Source organism: Papaver somniferum, chromosome 1 (assembly GCF_003573695.1).
Source record: "Papaver somniferum cultivar HN1 chromosome 1, ASM357369v1, whole genome shotgun sequence".
NCBI classification, from domain to species: Eukaryota; Viridiplantae; Streptophyta; class Magnoliopsida; order Ranunculales; family Papaveraceae; genus Papaver; species Papaver somniferum.
Genome location: NC_039358.1, coordinates 240243075 through 240262253, shown reverse-complemented (window position 1 = coordinate 240262253; position 19179 = coordinate 240243075). Strand labels below are relative to the sequence as shown.

Genomic DNA, 19179 nt, shown 5'->3' with positions numbered 1-19179 from the left:
CATGTTCAAATTGTGGTGAATGGTACATGTGTGCATGGTCATTAGGGTTTACAAAATATTGATCGCAACCCTCAAAGGATTGATTATGGTCCCAATGACTACCATTCTCACAATTCATGGGCATTTCATACATTGGATTTTCTCTAGATTGCCTAAAATTATGCAAAATATGAAAATGCTCAACACGGTGGTCTAAACTACCACATGCGGGACATGCATAGATTTCAGGTTGCCTAAGAAAATTAGATGTGAAAGATTCCTCATGTGATTGCATTTCTAAAGCTGTGATTCGAGCTTCTATTTGATCCATATGTGATGATTGTGTGAGTGAGGCACTAGCAAAATGTTCATTTTCACGTTGCGACGAATGATGCATGTATGAATAGTCATTAGGGTTCATGTATTGCGGCTCGGGACTTTGAAAATGTCCATAATAATTCCTATGACTATTGACATCATGGTCCGTGGAAGGTTCATAACGTGGCACATTCCCATAAGCAAGTTCTCTAAGAGTTTTATTTCCATCCCCAGGAGCAGACCAAAATCCAGACATGATTGGCTCAAAAGCTAAGTAACTATGTTACAAAGCCCAAAATTTGGTTTTTTAAAGGGTTTGGATTTTTGGGAAAAATTTGGTTTTGGTGGGAGACATTTGAAAATTTGGTTTAAAAATGGGAGCAAAGTAGAAATTTGGTTTTAAAATTGGGAGCAAATTTTTTTTTTTTTTTTTTTTTTTTTTTTTTTTTTTAAAAGGTAAAAGTAAATTTTTTTTTTTTTTTTTTTTTAAAGAAAATAAAATTTGGTTTTTAAAATTGGGAGCAAGCCCACTGTTGGTCCTCTAATGAAATGAAGGCTGCGGCCTACGAAAATCCAAGTTTTAATTTTTTATTTTTTTTGAAAGTTTAAAATTCGGTTTGGCCCCGTTGGTTAAGGCCCGACGTTTGTTTTAAAACTTTGGTTTCGAGGTCCACTCTTGAGTGGAAACAAGTCCACAATCAGTTACAAGCTCAGCTGGGTTTAAACCCAGAGTCCAAAATACAAGTCAAATGAAAGAATTTAAACAAGCCCACAAATAAATTATTACAAACCCAACAGAAAATAAGAGAAGCCCAAAAATTGGCTTTAATATTACATGCCCACAATTAAAAAATTGGAAGCCCACAATTCGGGTTCTCTTAAATGGATTACCTTTTAAGCACAGCCCAGCTGCTCTGATATTGTTGCAAAAACCCAGTTGGGTTTTGGTTCTTTTCCTTGGTGGCGTCCCAGCAGAGGAAAAACAGGTTCAGAACAGCAGGTCCAACAACAAATGAAGTGAAGCAGATGCAGATGCAAATGCTATGAAATGAAATGCAAAAATAGCTAATAAAAACACACGAAAAACACAGCACCAATTCCCCGGCAGCGGCGCCAAAAACTTGGCAGGCCTCGAGGAGGGTATATAAAAATGAAGCGTGATCAAAACGCGGGCCTACAGTAATACCGCAAGTGCACGGTTGTCAGTTGTAGCTCGTGCAAGTACGGGTCGATCCACAGAGATTGGGAGTGTTTTGTAGTGTTTCTAGCTATTTTGGGTTCTAAATTTGCTAATGGGCTTTGAATACCAAAGGGTCTTGAAGTGCACTAGGCTTTGGTCTTAAACTTAGGCTTGGGCTGAACTGGGCCTCAGAGTTGAGTTCAGGCTTTTGGATTAAGCCCACAGTTGAATGGTTTGGGCTTTGGTTTGAGCTGGGCCTGTGGTCTTTCAACAATTTACAATGGGCTTTTGTCTTGAATTAAATTACATTGGGCTTTAATGGATTATATTTGAAACTGGGCTTTGCAGAGGAAGCAGCAGCAGCAGGGGAAGGGGAGCAGCAGCAGCAACAGGGTTGCAGCAGCAGCAGCACAAGGCAAAGAAGAAGGAAAGCAGCAGTACTGCAGCAGCAAAGCTGGAGAAAACAGCAGCAACAGCAGCAGCAGTGCAAGGAAAGCAGCTGCACAAGCACTGAGTAGCAGGGTAGGGAAGCAACAACAGGGCAAAAGCAACAGCACAAGGGCTTCTGGCTTAGTAGCAAAAGAGGAGTGTAAACAGTGGCTCTAGGCCAAAGATGGAAGCAAACCAGAGAACAAAAGAATGGCAAAAACAGCAAAAATTAAACAGACTAAAAACTAAACAGCAAAAGAAAGATGACAATGAAGAAAACAGTGTGAACAAGATAAATGAACCAAGGCCTAAGGCCAAGGGCAGGGATGTGGAGAAGAAGTAACAAAGCAAAGCTAAGGCATTCAAAAAGAATGGGAAGAGAATTAGCTTGCTATGAGCACTAATTTCTCCCAATGCTCAATCAAATCAGTGCAACCTAAGCATACAAAAATGGAATGGCAAGATAATCAGCTTGCTATGAGCACTGATTTCTTCCATTACTCAATCAATTCAGTGCTTCAAAGGTTTCTAGCCTAGCATTCTATCACTTCACATGTATCACAAAACAGGTATATTAACATTACATGGAACTAAACATGCATTAACATTAAACAGGACACATGTAAACAACATCTAACAGTAACAACACACATTAACAGAACACATGATTAAACAGGAGCAACAATTTTAACAGGAGCACATTTAACAGGATATGAAAACAGGAAATTAAAACATGAAATTAAAACAAGCACATTAACAGGAACTTAAAATTAAAACACAAATTGCAATAAAAAGTGACAGAATTTAACAGAACTTGAAATTAAAATTGAAACCCTAAATTGAAATCTAATTGAAATTTAAGAACTGAAATTAAACCTAAACTAACCCAATTTTGGGGGAATCTCGGCTAGCCCAAGAACACCTTCTACACCATACCCATCTCTTCTATTTATATAAAAAAAATGTAAGCAGAACCCTAATTTTGAAAACCCTAATTTTTCTAGGGTTTGAAACTTCACCTAATTGACGTGACAAATCAGCTTCAAAATGTCGACCCATGCTTCTTCTCTGCTCCTACTCCATTCCCATGCTCTATTTTGTTCTCTAGACTCATCTGTTTTAATGATTTATCACCTAGGGTTATGGTGTGAAATCATTAAAATAGAGGGCTAGAGAGAGTGAAAGGAAAGGGTATGTGAAGGTAGGTTTAGGGGAGAAATGGTGTGGTGTACGGTGGCGGACATGGTGTTCGGTGGAGAAGGTGGTACGGGCAGAGAGGAAGAAAGAGAAGGAGAAGTGAAAATATTAGGGTTTCTTCATTTTTTTGGGTTATATATCCTAGGGTTGTTTTGGTGTGAGGCGAGTTCATCGATTTTTGATGTTCAGCGAAACTAAGCCGTGAGATGTGGAGCTGGTAGGTAGATCGGACGGTGATGCGGAGGCAAGCGAGGAGCGACCGTCGGATGAAGGGATACAACGAAACGAACGGTACTTGATGGAGTTAGGTACTGTAGTGTAAGGCGGAGATATCAAACTTCGATGCACAGCAAGGGAGCAACCGTTGGATTCAACTACCATCTAATCTGAAGGCTTGGAATTTCAGCGCTGTGGTGCTTGGCAGAGACTTCAGATTTTGATGATCTATGAAGGAGCGACCATCGGATGCTTCTAAGAACTGATCTGATGGCTGAGAACGGAGGCGTTTTTGTGTGTAGAAAATGAGGTTGTGCGCACCATTCTTCGCGGCTTCCTTGCGTGATTTCTCCCGGCTTTTCACTACTTTTCTGCTCTTTTTGCTCCGCAAGTCATCCAGACTTTATTTATTACCTAAAAATGCAAAATTAAGTAAGAAAAATATTTATTCTTGAAAACAATGAAAATACAGAATATGGGATAAAATGTAGAATTAATGCGCAAAGGATGAGTTAAATGCCAACAAAAAGGGATAAATATATACAATATTTGGCACTCATCACGTACATCTGCTTTTCCAATGGATTCAAAACTCAAGATGCTTCCTACTGATAGTACGGAATTAACTGATCTTAGTTGCTTTCGTCGTTTAATAGGTCGTTTGCTATATCTCACAGTCACACGACCAGATATTACATATTCAGTTAATTATCTGAGACAATTCTTACAACATCCACGCTCTGCTCATATGGATGCCGCTCATCGCATTCTGAGATATCTCAAGGGAACAATTGGACATGGTATATTTTTGTCCTCATCTAGTTCCCATTCTATTCATGGTTACACAGACTTTGATTGGGATTATTGCCCTATGACTCGTCATTCTACCACTGGATATTTTGTTACTATAGGTAACAGTCCGATTTCATGGAAATCTAAGAAACAACCCACTGTGGCTCGTTCCTCTGCTGAAGCTGAATATCGTGCTTTGGCTAATCTAACCGCAGAGCTTCAATGGTTAGTTTATCTCTTAAAAGACATGAATTTTTCATGTCATCTACCTATCACTGTTTCATGTGATAGTCAAGTAGCAATTCACATTGCTCAAAATCCTGTCTTTCACGAGCGCACGAAACACATTGAGATTGACTGTTATTTTGATCGTGAAAAGTTATTAAGTGGATTGATTCTACCAAAACACCTACCATCTTCTGATCAGCTGGTAGACGTCTTCACTAAACCTTTGGGAGCTCCACAATATGGTCGACTAGTTGGCAAGTTGGGCGTCCGTTCTGTCTCTACCGCTCCAACTTGAGGGGGGGTATTAAACTTCACACGTACAATGTGTTATGTTTACAAGGATGGTGTACTATAACTTAGTCATCCTATTCTTCTGTTGTAACTACTCTACTTTGCCTATTCTTCAGTACATTAGTTTAGTCTTAGATGCACCTATTCTTTTGCATCTGTTCTATTGTAAACCTTATCTTTTCACTGATGTAACCGAGTATATATATACATATCAATGCAGAATATATCCATACAGTTGTATGAGATACAAACCCTAAACTCAACTTTGCAACAGTCATATCGGAAATATACGGGCAACGGAAAGGTGTGGGCAACGGCCAGTTTTCATTGTAAAAATAGAACAAAAATGAATAATAAAAAATAATGTATCGCAATTATCGATTTTCATTGTCGTTTTGTTAAGATTTTTGGTTGGAGGGTATAACAGAAAGATAAATGCAATTATCGACTTTCGAAAAGTGACAAAATCTCACTGACACAAATCAAAAATGCATCGAGATGACAAATTCTAACCGGTACAAACCAAAAGTCCATCGGGACGGGGTGAGGCGAAGCCGAGTCAGATCAAATCAGAAAAATGCATAGAGATGGGATGAGGTGAAGCGTAGCCACACCAAATTAAAAATGCATCGCGACTGGGTGAAGCGAAGCCGAGCTACACCAAATCAAAAATTTATGGGAACAGAACGAGACGAAGCGGAGCACAACGGGGTGAGGCAAATATGAATCACACTAAATAATCGAGTCACACAAAATCAAAATGGTATAGCGACGGGGCGGGATGAAGCTCAGGCCGAGCCACACCCAATCAAAAATGTATCGCGACGGGGAGGGGCGGAACCGTGCAACAGCAAATCAAAAACGCGTCCGGACGGGGCGGGGCGAGGCGAAGCGGAGCCACACCTAATAAAAAATGCATCGCAACGGGTAAGGGCGAAGCCCCACGACGCCTAATAAAAAATACACGACGGGGCGGGGGGAAGCCATGCAACACCAAATAAAAAATGCATTGGGACGGGGTGAGGCGAGGCGAAGCCGAAGCCGAGCCACACCTAATCAAAAAGGCATCGCGACAGACGGGACGAAGCCGTGCAACACCAAATCAAAAATGCATCACGACGGGGCGAGGCGAGGCGAAGCCGAAGCCGAGCAACACCTAATAAAAATGTATTGCGACGGGAGGGACGAAGCCGTGCAACACCAAATCAAAAATGCATCACTACAGGGAGAGGCGAAGCTACATCACACCAAATCAAAAATATGGCTAAAAGAGAAAAAATGCCCGGACGTAGCACGGGCACAAAATCTAGTTTTAGATTAACAACACTACTTAATAGTAAACAAACTTGAAACAAGATTAACTCTCAAAATTAGCAGGCTAGATTAAAAAAGAAAAGACATACAAGAGAAGAAATAACGAAACACTTTGGTGGCACATGCGACGAGGAAGAGCCCCAAAGGTGCCGTATATTTCCTGACATAACATACAACGCCGCCTGTACGTCTCCAGTTTACTCCAATACCTCGTAAAATTAGAGCTTCCATTTGACACATTATGTAAGTTACAAACTTAACGCTATTTGGTTTTAAAAAAAATACGACACTTCTCAATTAACCAAGGATGGGTAGAGGTGCATGTCTAAGCATATCAGATATATAAAGGTGCATGTCTAAGCATATCGGACAAGCATATAAGGTGATATATAGGGCTTCATAGGTTTCCACTACATAACTCAAATTTATAGTGTTGATGGAAATTTACAAGTCACAACAGATGTACGACTCATTTCATATTTATTTTCTAACAGTAATCTATTTCGATTTTTTTTTTCTTTTTGCAAGTGTTAAAAGCTACAGGTTATAGTTATGGTCCATGTCTTAATGCCTGTCTAAGCTGATTAGATTGCTGAAACTTCACCTGGTATAGGAGACTGTCAAATTAGTAACAAAGGTGGTGAGGATTAATTTATGAATGAGACATTCATGGGTCGCGCTTGATGCCTATATTTTAGGCAGGGACGGAACCAAGACTTCAAGTTAATTGGGGATACTCATATTAATTGGGGATAAAGGAAAAAGACAAAAATGGGATATAATTAGTAAATCAGAGTCATTCTTTATCTATGTATGTTAACTAATTCCTAATCTACCCCTCACCAATCATGTTTAGTGGTTAAATATAATTAGGTAAGTTAATAGATTAGTTCAAAATATTTATGATCACGAAGGTTTAGGTGAAGAACCAACCCAGGAAAGTAAACAAGATAATTATACAAGTGCTTCAATTAGTCATATATATATTAATGTATTGAAATTTGATTTATTTTTTCACTGAATCCGCCATTGTTATGTCTGAAAAACTCAGTGCCGGCATGGTAAAAGTATGAATACCACGCCGGCAGGGACCAAATCGGCATGATATTCATATTTTCACCATGACGATACACAAGATCCCCCAATTTTGAAATTGTAAGTACATTGTCGGCATAGAAAGTTCATTATCGAGCATGCCGGTAGTAGTGCCGGCATGGTCGATTTCCAAGTGTACCGTGCCGGTTTGAGGACAAATACATACGAAAAATATGTCTGAAATAGCAAGTATCGGCATAGTATTCATCCTTAAAACTATGCCTGCACTAGTATCAGCATGGTATTCATCCTAAAAACCATGTCGGCACCAGATATCGGCATGGTATTCATCCTAAAAACCATGTCGGCACCAGATATCGTCATAGTATTCATCCTAAAAACCATTCCAGTACAAAAAACAGTAGGGTATTCATCGTGAACACAATCCCGGAGTGAATTGAAACGGAAACTGAAAGGGTATCATGATTCTAACCCAAACGAAGTTTTAAAACAACAATAACACTTTAAATATGATTTCATGTACCTTCTCAATAAAGTCATTTCTTCTTCTTCTTCTTCTTGCTCAACAACAATTCAATTTAACCTATCTTTAAGAACTTGTTAGGATTTGATTTTGATGTTTAGTTTTAAATTTTAATTTAGATGGAGGGGTATTTTAGTATTTACGCCCCAAAAAAACACCCCTTAGCGGACACTATTGGGTGGGGTTAGTAATTCATATCCCCCAATTGCGCGTTCCTAATTTTTCCCCGATTAATTATTATTAATTCGATTGATTACTCAAAAATCAACTAATGTTAATGATTACGAAACATGAATTATATATTTTTTTTTGATTTATTTTGTAAAATCATCGACCAAAAAACATCGAACAAATGTTTAATCTGATGTTCATTATTCATGAAAAACCCAAGAATCAGTCAATACTAATTACTATATAGACCGATTGTAGCTTTAAAAACAAATATAATTTTATCTTTTTACCCAGAATCGATCGATATGAACCTTCATATCAACCAATTATCTGCTGGTGTTGAAAAATATGAAACACATTCGTACTCATTTCAAATCAAGTACGAAATCATATTCAAGACATACTCATTTTCAGTTCGAGAATAAAATCATACTTGTTTTCAAATTGGGTTTAAAATCATACTCATACATTATCAATTCGGGTATAAAATTGTTTTCATCTCCCGTAAAAAATTTATATTCGAACTGAAATCGAGTGTACATCACTCGGCTTTACAATGACTATGATATCATACTAATTCTACAATCGAGTAGTAACTGAAAAAAATGGTTTAACCATAATCGGGTCTTTATACGAAATCAAAGGCTATACAATCGGTGTGTGAACAATCACATAGTTCGTATCTAGTGAAAAAAACATACAGAGAACTTGGTATTTCTTCCATACTAGTACCGGGTGATGTGGGCATGAACATCAACCAATTCTGGTTAAATGTTCTTCAACCAGAAAACACAAACAGAATAATCAGTTAGTGTGGTTATGAACATAGACCGACTATTACAGAAATCAGTCAATATGGATATGGACGTCAACCGATTTTAGTCAAGCACAAAATCCCAATATTGTTTGTAATTTTCAATTTTGAATGAAGAAATCAATCACAAATATAACTAAGGGTAATGGGTGGCAATCAACGATGTTTAGTTTGATTATTATTATTTTTATTTTTTTAAAGATATGAAATTTCCTTTAAAACGATCGATGTAGTTAGAATCGACTGATGAAATTAAATTTTTATTTTAGTTTTTGAGGGAAATAATTTGAATGGGTTTTAATTTTGAAAGGATTTGAATACTTTTAAATCTACAAGGATAGGGATTAAGATTAAATTAAATAGTGAGGGTAACTTAGTACATTTACCTCGTTTACACACCCTTATTCCTTTAGTGTAGGTGGGTGAAAAAAATGATAGGCCTCAAATAATTCCTATAAGCCTCAAATTAAGGACGATTACATTCAATTCAGCTAGGACTTACATTTTCTTTTTGTTGTTTTTTAGACACCGACTCTCTTTTTGTTTGTTTTTCTTTTAGAAAATGGAGATTATTGTCAGTCGTGCTAGGTGAACAGCTGGGAACAGCTGATCTGATATGGCAGTTGAAGTGGCAGAAATTAGCTATTATTCACCTAACCACGCAATCAAAGAGAAGACAAATAGATTTGGAAGAAATTTGCATTTATTGTATTCTTAAAGAAATATTTCGTTTAACCTTCCATTGAATCAGGTGATTACAGTGAGTCTGTGAATGAAACATGCGTAGCGAGAAGACAAATAAAAAGAGATACTTTTATGAGAGAGGAGTGATTTGTCCAAAAACTCATGTGTAGCGAGAAGCCCAGAAACCCTAGATTTATTATTCTGTTGAAGAATAATTTGATCTTGCCTCCGTCAAATCGCCGATGTACTTGTATCCAACAACCCAAATCACGAATAAATCTATAGAATGAAACACTATCAAAAGTGCAGATAAAATTTCCCTAATAGCGAAGAGAATAATCGCCCTAATTGCGAAGAAAAGAATCGCTCTAATAGCGAAGAAATTTATTCAAAATAACTAAATAACTTTTAAAAACAAACAATCTTTGTTCAGATCTAATCCCAAAAAAAAATAGATCCGAGCAAAGGAAGAAGATGATGGGTTTTCTCTAGACTCTTGAAAAGGGTGAAAGAAGAGAGAGAGAAAAAGAGAAGGTTATTGGAGCATCTGTCCGTCAAGTAGCTATTAAATGGCCGGTTATATAGCATTTTCGGATTATTATCTCCATATGCAGACGTATTTTTTTCTTTTTTGGTATGCCAATACCATATATCTTTAATAATTCTGCAGTATTTTCTCGTCAAGCTACATGGCATTTAAGAGTTAATTCCCTGACATGATAAATTAATCAAGACAAATAACAACAAAATTAGAACAAGTAAGTGCTCCTTCCGGCCCTATTACAAAGGCGAAATTTTTGAATTTTATAATCCCGTTAGATAAAAAGAGTCCACATTTCCCGAGATACTTTTTTCTTCGTATAACCTTGTTTATCACACAGTTTAGTTAAATATGAGACACAAATGGGTAAATCTAAGAATATATTAGCAGCAACAAAATTAAAAAAGAAGGAATATCAGTTACACAACGAATGGTGCAAGGACTTATATGATGTATTGTTGTCACCCTGGTTAGAAGCAGTTTTGGTAAATACATCCAAGAATCCTGCTAACGCTCCATCCACAAAGCCGGCCACATCTTTGTTAAATCTGATGGTTTATAGCTGGATAGGCTAGGTGCAAGAAGCTACCGTTCCCTGACCATTTTAAATCAAGGAAAATAACAACAATTTAGTTAAGCTTGATTAGTATGAAAAAGATTTAACAACAAAGTTAGGAAAAGAAAGAAATATACCTTTTCTTCAGTTCACTCCAATGCCTCCCAATCACACAAGAGCTTTGAATGACATATGTTATTCGATCTTAAAATAAAGCACGCTGTTGTATCTATTGGAAGCATGCTTTCATTTTTCTCAAATTTGATGATCTTAAAGTTTTATGATGTTGAATATACTTATTCATAACATGCTTTAAGCTTTTAAGTATAAGCAAACACAAAAGGTAGTGGGATATATTTTGTAACGAGTGATTTTAGAATTTATAGACTCCATATAGGATACAGAAAATAGATGATGGTTCATGTAATGTTTATTTCCACTTTCCAATGAAGAAAATTTTCGTAAAACATGGTAAAGACATGTATAAACGAACATGGAATGCATACACGTTCAATTATCAAGGTTGGTCACACTACAGGTAGTTAGATTAACCACATAAGATATTAAGATTCATCAATCTCTTGATGGTCATAGGAGTTCCAAATACACAACAAAAACTATGATGGTTTTAAACAAACCGCTTAGCAAATAATACTAAAACTCCCCAAAATATACACTAAAATAGAAGAAAAATGAACTTTTTTTTTTGGAGAGTGGTGGGTCCCAAATTAAATGTCATGGGATGTGGCTAAAAAGTCATGTGATATGTAGTTTAGAGCTTCTCCAATGGAATGTACGTGATGATAAATGTTTAAGTCCACATAGGATACACATTAATTTTCCCTAAAATTCTTCTCCAACCCAATTTCTTAAATCAATGTAAAGATGACATGGCTTAATTTTTGTTAAATGGCAAGTTTTAGACATTCACCTTGACAATGTCTAGCTATCCTAGTAAGCTTTTACTTAACTAAAATTAATTTCAATACATTAAATAACCACTTTTAGTTCTAATAAAATCTTAAAATTACGAAAAATAAAATTTACGTTTAATTAGAAAAAGTCCACAACTAACACCGTTGGAAATGCATTCTTTTTTTCCCCTAAATTTAAGTTAACATTGGAATAAGGATGTCTTGTTTGTGATTCCACCTAGGAAACACACACAACACCATTGGAGAAGTTCTTAATGTTGTTTCTTTTCAGAATTCATCAAGCATTCTTGCCTAAACAAAGTGTCGATAAATTCTTTAGAAATAATTTTTCATCTTAATTAGATTGAAAACTTGAAAATTTCAAAATTACCAATTAATAATAGAAAAATATATCGCCTGCAAAAAGAGGTGTAAAACGTGCCGTCCCAACCCAACCCACGAAGCCCCGTGTCGTGTGCCATATTGTGAAGTGATGTATCGGAGATTAAGGAGTGTCGTGCTGCTGTGCTATATGACGTGTTTTATTGTGATGTGTTGAAAAAATAAATGTTTCGTGCTACGCTGGGTTGAGTACATTTATTTAGTGTTCTTCAAAGTAAAAATAAGTCTATTTGACAAAGATTGGGAAGAATAAATACTATCTAGTGAAATATATACAAAATATGATGTATATCGTAGCTTTTTATGCATATTATGACATGCTTTCTTAACATGATGTTTTTTGTTATGTCACGTGCTTATTCGTGCAGCGTGTTGTGTCACAGTGTCGATTGGGGTACGCCAATACAATCCACGAAACTAACATGCTGGGTTGTGCCGTGCTGGGTCATGTATTGTGCTCGTCTGTGCTCAAATGTTAAAGGTGATGTGCTGGGCTGTGCTGGCATGGCCTAATTTATACTTTTACTAGTCAGATGCTGAACATCTCGCCTACAAGTATGTATCCGGGACTTCAAATCCCCAACTGCACTTGACGCGATGATAATTCCCTCGTCCTATGAATAGGAAGATGAGGTCCACCGGGCGTGTTTTGAAATATCTCACGGGGATTAGGCTGGGCCAATCTAACGGCAGTCTAGGTGGTTCTAGTCTTCTAGATGAACCGTTTTTTGGGGATTACTCAAAAATGATGGAGGACTACTTTGTGACAGGAATGTCTATCTTATACTTATAAGGGTATCCTAAAGTTTGGAAATGACTAACCTACCCTTCATCTATATATATATTAACCTCCTCCCATCACCACCACACATATATATATATAACCACCTCCTACCATCACCACCGCCGCCCACCACCACCAACCACCACCTTCCATCACCGACCACCACCACCAACGACCACCTCAAATCACCACCACCGCCACCTCTATATATAGCTTAATTTAAATCATTAACAAAACAAAATCGAAATCAAAATTATAACAAACCCATGCTTTTCTTTCGTTTTCCGTTGAAAAAATGAGAAGTAATCATCAAAATGAGTTGAAAATGGAAATACAGAGAGAAGTTCGGCTAGAAATTATGTGAAAAATTTTGACGAACTAGCCGAACTCAACTTTAATGGAGGTTTTTGTTTTTAGAGAAAAATTCGGTTACGTCGAAAAAAAAATGTCCAAGCCGAACTTATAGTTCGGTTACGTCGTAAAAAGTTCGGTTACGCCACAAAAAGTTCGGTTACATTGCAATTTTTTCTCCTATTCGAAATTTGCTCTGAAAACACTGCATATTGAGTTCGGTTACGTCGCAATATTTATTCCTAGACGAACTCCTAATTCGGTTACGTCGCAATTTTCTTCTCCTAACCGAACTTTTCTCTGAAAGAAAAAACTCAATTAAAGCTGAATTCGACTACCTGTGTTTTCAGAAATATTAGCCGAATACCTGATCTTCAGATGTCGTAGCCGAACTTTTTTAACCAAACCGAAATCAATTTGTAAATTGTTCATTTTTTGGAACGTTTTGGCCAATTCAAGCACCATTAACTAAATTTGAAGTATCCGTGAGTACCCAAAACATCATACTCTTGTTGTGCCTCTGAAAGAAAAAGATCTTAACTTTTTTCTTCCAAAATGCTCATCTTCATCTTCTTCTTCTCCCTCTCAATAATTCTTCTTTTGGAAAAAATCAACTTATTAATTTAATCTCACTAATCATTACATTAATTTAATTACTAAGGACAAGTTTTGTATTAAAAAAAACTTAAATAAGTGGTAACTAATTATTACTTCTAATATCCACCCAAAAAATGGAAAGTAATTCCCCACCAATTTTGAGTAGTCCCTAAAAAAACGGTTCTTTTAGATCCATTTGGAATCAACCCTGGACCAATATCATGTATCGCAAAAGTAAAAATAATCTTTACATGTGGCTTGTGAGATTTGATTTCAATTAATGGAAGGCGGATATTAAAGGCAACATAGCTGATGAGGATACAAACAGAAGACCGAATGCAAATAGGAATACCATAAAAGGCAGAAGGACGTGTAACATTTTCTACTTGTTGTTTTTAATCAAGGAAGCCCGTTACATCAAATGCCCACCAATTTACTAAAAGTTGAATATATAAAACGTAAGGAAATTATCATGACATAATCCCTTAAACCTTGTATGTCTGTCTGTAACTCGATAAACATCTTAATGATTGAAGTTAAGAGAAATTATTTGATATCATTTGACGTGCTACCTTACTTTGTCTTCGGCAGGTATCCTAACTAAATTGCTTCTCCAGTTTACTCCAATACCTCATATAGTGCGCTGGGAAAGGACCTAATTACACAAATTTGCTATTAACTCCTGAGGCATCTTAGTAATGCCTCGGACAAAAAACCAAAATTTTTCTACCGGAGAGCCAGCCTGAGGCACGACTTGGCATGTGACCCCAAATTTTCAAATCAATAGCTCAGATCCTTCTAGGGTTACACACTTGATTTTTTACCGCGGTAAATAATTTAGCTATACAAAAATCTATTTTATGATGTAAACGTGGGCTGTTTTTATTGGTTACCCTTCTGGTAAAGAGCGTTCTTTACTCTGTCTCTCTTTAACCCCCTATCCAAAACCAAAATCCCATCCATCTTGGGAGAAAAGGCTGCAATCCAAATGCTAGAAGAAGCTTGAGAATTCACAAAACCCAAGCACCATGCAGCTACCCCTTACCTCCTCTTCTTCTTATTCTTCTGTACCTTGGTCTTCATTTCAATGTAAATCTCTCCCACTCTCATTCAGACACACAATTTTAGTACTCTGAACTGAATCTGTAGTTTTTTTTTTTTTTTGTTGCAGGTAAAACTCTGTCATATCCAATAAAAATTGGAACTCTATGTTTCCAAAAGAAGCAATTGCAGATTTTTTGTTCTTCAAGTAATCATAACTTGATCAATGATGAAAGGTAAAGGTTCAATTGTAATGGTTTGGGTTGTAATTTTGAGTTTAACAACCCCTTTTTTTCATTTTTTATTTTATTTTGATGATTGCGTGTTTGTTGAAATGTCTCAATGAATTTCTGTTTGTTTTTCTGAAAACAGTCTATGTAAACAACAAGAAGAAGAGTGTTATGAAGAGAATTTGAAGAGGAGGGGTTTTGTATTGTTCTTTTCTTCTTTGTCATTAAGTTTGCTTTCTAGCAATTCATCTGTTTTTGCCAAGACAAAGAGTAAGAGCCCGTATGATGAAAACCGCCTGCTCGAACAAAATAAAAGGGTTCAAGCAGGAAACAATGCCCCTGAAGACTTCCCAAATTTTGTTAGAGAAGGTATTCTTTTGTTCCTTCTTTGCTGTTTTTGTTATAAGAAATATCAATATGCAATTGTCAAGCATACATTTGTGACAACTTCCTGAAAGCTCCATCCTATAAGCTTGTTTACTATCATTATGTTCCTTTATCCTTTACATCTGTCATTAAATGAGCTCAAGGATTAGATGACACAATTCTAGCATTGTGTCGCTTAACTTAGTATAGTTGATTCCATGTTATGGGGATTAGGAGAGATTCAAGTCACACCCATATTATTGTTTGAACTTGGAACTATTCTGCCATTATAGACTTGGAATTTTGCAACTGATAAAGAGTCCGTATTTATCACTCGAAAATCTCCTTTGCCCAAGTTATAAGAATTTGATGTGCTGAGTTCAACTTAGTAATATCATTATGACTCTGGAAGTTCTGTGCCATAGTAATGGTAAAACAAAGTATTGGGTTCCTGGTTTAATCCTCGGCAATTTTCTTAGAAATTGTGATGTTGAGATCAGTAATTGGGTAATTGCTTTGAACTTGCTCATATTTACACGGTACAACTTTCAGAGCTACAAACCAAACAATTTGACATTGAGTTGTTTGAATTAAAATACAGGTTTTGAGGTTAAGGTAGTTACATCAGACAATTATGTAAAGTGTGATAATGGACTAATATACTCGGACATCAAAGTTGGTCAAGGTGATTGCCCACAGGAGGGTCAGCAGGTTTTTCTTTCATTGTCTTGGAAGCTTCATTCATATTTTGGGAAATAATTCTGTATATTTTTATCGCTCTTTTGCAAGCGCGAAAATAGACTCATCACCCTTTAACTGACGAAGATACATTTTTTGGTGGCAGGTGACTTTTCACTATATTGGTTATAACGAATCAGGTCGCCGTATTGATAGTACCTATTTACAGGGAGCTCCAGCCAAAATTCGTGTTGGCACCAACGCATTGGTTCCAGGTAAAAGCCTAGACTTAGACTCGAAAATCGTTGCTCATGTTCCTTTATCTGTGCATTGTTTCCGTTCTTTTTCATTACATCAGTAGCTATACTAATATACGTATTACTGTAGGATTTGAGCAAGGAATTAGGGACATGAGACCTGGAGGGAAAAGAAGAGTAATCATTCCTCCAGATCTTGGACCTCCGGTGAGTGTCATCTCCTTCTCTTCCTTTTTTTTCTTTCTTGTTTAGACTTGAAAGGCTAATTGTATTAGATGGAAACAAGGAGCCAAGAGTATAAGACTGCCAAACTCTAATAGAAAAAACAAACAAGGAAACTTCCATCTCTTCCTAAAAGATCGAACTATTTCTTCTTCCCTGCGGATCTATGTCCCCTGCCCATTTTTCAGAGCTTGCATCTCCTTTCCAAACTAATCTTTCTATCTCTCTCTCCTTTTCAGTTTTCTGAGGTTTCTCATCTTTCTCCTCCAAATCTTTGTACATGATTTTCAATTGATCATCTGTACCTGAGTAAGAGACTCACAACAAGGCAGTCATTTGCACTTGTTTTACTAAGCTTTGTTCTCTAGTCTTGAGAATCCAAGCATTCCCCTTACTCATTTCTTCTCCTGAAGAGTTCATACCTTTGTCGGCATCAATTTGTTCCACCACGGTTCTTCCTTTCTACGTTGGCAAAAGGTAGTTCAGAGTCAAGAATGCTATAAGGATTCAATAATTCTGTAGGCTTCTGAAATGTCCTGTCTCCTTTTTTTTCTAGATTTCTTCTTCTTCTTTGGGTTTAACCATTTTCCATCAGATGGATTAGAAACCATCTCCAAAACACTATTCCCTTCAGCACTTTCGATTCCTTCTACAATAGTGGGTGTTGATTTGCTGGTAGCAGCCTCTCCTATTAGTTGCTCACAAATTGTCCCTTGCTGGATAGTTGATTCTCTTCCCTTACTCCAGCAGCTGCAGTATCTACTGGGATACTAGGGATTTTCTTTGGTATCCAAATGGTTCTAGTCTTAGGTGCAAGTTTGCACTTACCACTAGGGTGACCAAAACTCTTACATTGTGAGCATGAGGTGGTTTCCATGGGACCACAAACTTTTCATTGTGAATTCTGTAAGGAATCTCAGCTGGAAAAGTGCAATCTGTAATTCTGTATCAACTTCAACACATAATCTTGCATAATTCATCCTATTGAAGCTGTAAATGCTTCCTAATTTGAATCTTAACTGCTTACACTTGTTTCTGCATATGAACATCAGGTTGGTCCGTCAACATTTTTCAGTGCCAAGCAGTTCGAGGTTTTTGATGTGGAATTGCTCAGTATACAAACTTGTGAAAGGAGAACGATATTAGCGTTTTACTCCGATCTCGTGTGCAAATGAGAACAGACCATCGTTTTCGCCCTCATGTAATAGAAATCAATTTGCTTAGTTCTTTTTCACAATTTTGTAGTGAAATGTAAAGAACCGGCTATTCTGTTATGGCTCTTCTGTAAGGAATTCAAGACAGAAGAAGACGCATCTTCACGCAACAAATACATCTCGCTCCACATAAAAGAGTGCATAAATTCAAAATCATAAAAATTACATCAAAATCCCCTCCGAGATGAAAATCACAAGCAATATTCAGGAAGCTCTAATCAATCTTGTGTCGGAAAGAAACCATTTACTGTAAATCCACCATCGACACAAATGACTTGCCCAGTGATGTATGAAGCACTAGGGAGGCTTAAGAATGCCACAAGAGATGAAACCTCATTTGGGTTCCCAAGACGCCTCATAGGAGTTCTAGCTATGATATAGCCTTCAACCCTTTCTACTAGCAGATTATGTTCTGCAAGCCCGGTTCTAATAAACCATGGTGCTACACTATTGACCCGAATCTTATCTTTCGCCCATTCACAAGAAAAGTTCTTTGTGATTTGATGAATAGCTCCTGATTCAAATAGAATACGAAGTATCTTTTAACATTACATGCCGCACAATTAGAACTTCAAATATAAATCTGAAAAATCAAAATTCAAATATACCATTACATGCCGCATAATTGGACACCTTCGGTGCAGCAACAATGCCACTAACAGATGTAATGAAGACAACGTTTCCTGAACCAGAGGCTTTTAAGAGAGGGTGTGCTAGTTTCGATAAATAGTATCCAGACTCGAAGTTAGTAGCCATAACTTTTGCGTGATCCTCATCTGTATAATCCACGGTATCTTTGTACACAGCTCCTCCAACATTGTTAACCTATTCCAGTACATAGACTGTCTCATCAGTTAAGTAGTGGTACTGAGCAAAGATTAAAGGTAGCAGGGGCAAAAAAAAATAAAAAAAATATTAGACAAACAATGAATAAAAATTAGGAAACTTTGGGGATTTTTGTGAATGTACACTACTAGTTTTAGGATCTAATTTGGAAATGAGGACAATTACCCCTATTTGCCATTTCTCCCCTATCAGTATGCAGTTGTAGTTTCAAATATTTGGTTAGCCAACAAAAGAAGTTGTAGACACTTACAAGGATGTTGAGTTTGTCCCCAAAAACAGATGAAATAGTCTTGATTAACTTCTCTCTATCGGCTTGAACCGTGGCATCACTAACTGAACCAGTTACTGTGTAACCTTTTTCTCTCCAATTTTTCAAGCACTGCTGGATATCATTTTCATTTCGAGCAGTTATATGAACAGCTGCACCAAATCCAGCCAACTCCTCCACTATAGCGTGTCCAATCCCTTTGGTTGCACCGGTGACAAGGGCAGTCTTTCCCTTAAGAGACCATCTAAGACTTCGATCACTACTTCGTGTATCATCCATGTTTACAGTATACTGTCTCTGCAACTCTGTTAGATTTGCATTGCGTTGATTCTCACTGAGTTTATATACAATTTGATTATCACCTATTAAAAAGTCGCTTAGTGAAGCTTACAAAATTGAAGATAGTTGACCGTTTGGTATGTGAAGAAGTTAAAAGTGTACGTATATCACTAGTCAGTCACAGGACTAACTTCACTTTCGATTTGTTGGTTGGACAACATATCCCATCTAACCAGGCTGGTTGTATATTTTAATCACTTGGCCATTTTTCTTTCCTGATAAAACAATCACTAAATTTTCAAGATCTAATTACAACTTTTTCATCGATTTTCCCCCTAAAATTTTCCCTACCCTCCCATGCGGCCAATGATGGCCTAATATGTCATAGATATAACCATTGTGAAACTGCTACTCATTTGTTTTTTTAATGTTCTTTTGCTG

At 36.9% G+C, this 19179-nt stretch overlaps 2 protein-coding genes across 2 annotated transcripts; one reads left to right on the top strand and one right to left on the bottom strand.

Moving 5' to 3' along the window:
- The first annotated feature begins 14269 nt into the window (after positions 1-14269).
- On the top strand, positions 14270-17455 carry LOC113321418 (peptidyl-prolyl cis-trans isomerase FKBP20-2, chloroplastic). The gene is made up of 7 exons (XM_026569322.1): positions 14270-14426; positions 14509-14614; positions 14751-14977; positions 15576-15685; positions 15819-15927; positions 16040-16116; positions 17184-17455. Exons 1-7 carry the CDS (start codon positions 14366-14368, stop codon positions 17304-17306), a joined length of 813 nt encoding a protein of 270 aa, XP_026425107.1. The 5' UTR covers positions 14270-14365; the 3' UTR covers positions 17307-17455.
- Positions 17456-17459: 4 nt separating this feature from the next.
- On the bottom strand, positions 17460-18753 carry LOC113321428 (tropinone reductase homolog At5g06060-like). The gene is made up of 3 exons (XM_026569334.1): positions 18442-18753; positions 17954-18170; positions 17460-17859 (listed from the first exon to the last, which is right to left on the bottom strand). Exons 1-3 carry the CDS (start codon positions 18736-18738, stop codon positions 17564-17566), a joined length of 810 nt encoding a protein of 269 aa, XP_026425119.1. The 5' UTR covers positions 18739-18753; the 3' UTR covers positions 17460-17563.
- Positions 18754-19179: the final 426 nt, after the last annotated feature.

What these genes read in the sequence shown, in the direction of transcription:
- LOC113321428 (XM_026569334.1), bottom strand. Translation starts at nt 18,738, where the DNA reads ATGGATGATACACGAAGTAGTGATCGAAGTCTTAGATGGTCTCTTAAG. An exon ending in GGGACAAACTCAACATCCTT is followed by an intron (nt 18,171 to 18,441) that starts GTAAGTGTCTAC and finishes GTACTGGAATAG; the next exon opens with GTTAACAATGTTGGAGGAGC. An exon ending in CAATTATGCGGCATGTAATG is followed by an intron (nt 17,860 to 17,953) that starts GTATATTTGAAT and finishes TATTTGAATCAG; the next exon opens with GAGCTATTCATCAAATCACA.
- LOC113321418 (XM_026569322.1), top strand. Translation starts at nt 14,366, where the DNA reads ATGCAGCTACCCCTTACCTCCTCTTCTTCTTATTCTTCTGTACCTTGG. An exon ending in CCCAAATTTTGTTAGAGAAG is followed by an intron (nt 14,978 to 15,575) that starts GTATTCTTTTGT and finishes ATTAAAATACAG; the next exon opens with GTTTTGAGGTTAAGGTAGTT. An exon ending in CACCAACGCATTGGTTCCAG is followed by an intron (nt 15,928 to 16,039) that starts GTAAAAGCCTAG and finishes GTATTACTGTAG; the next exon opens with GATTTGAGCAAGGAATTAGG.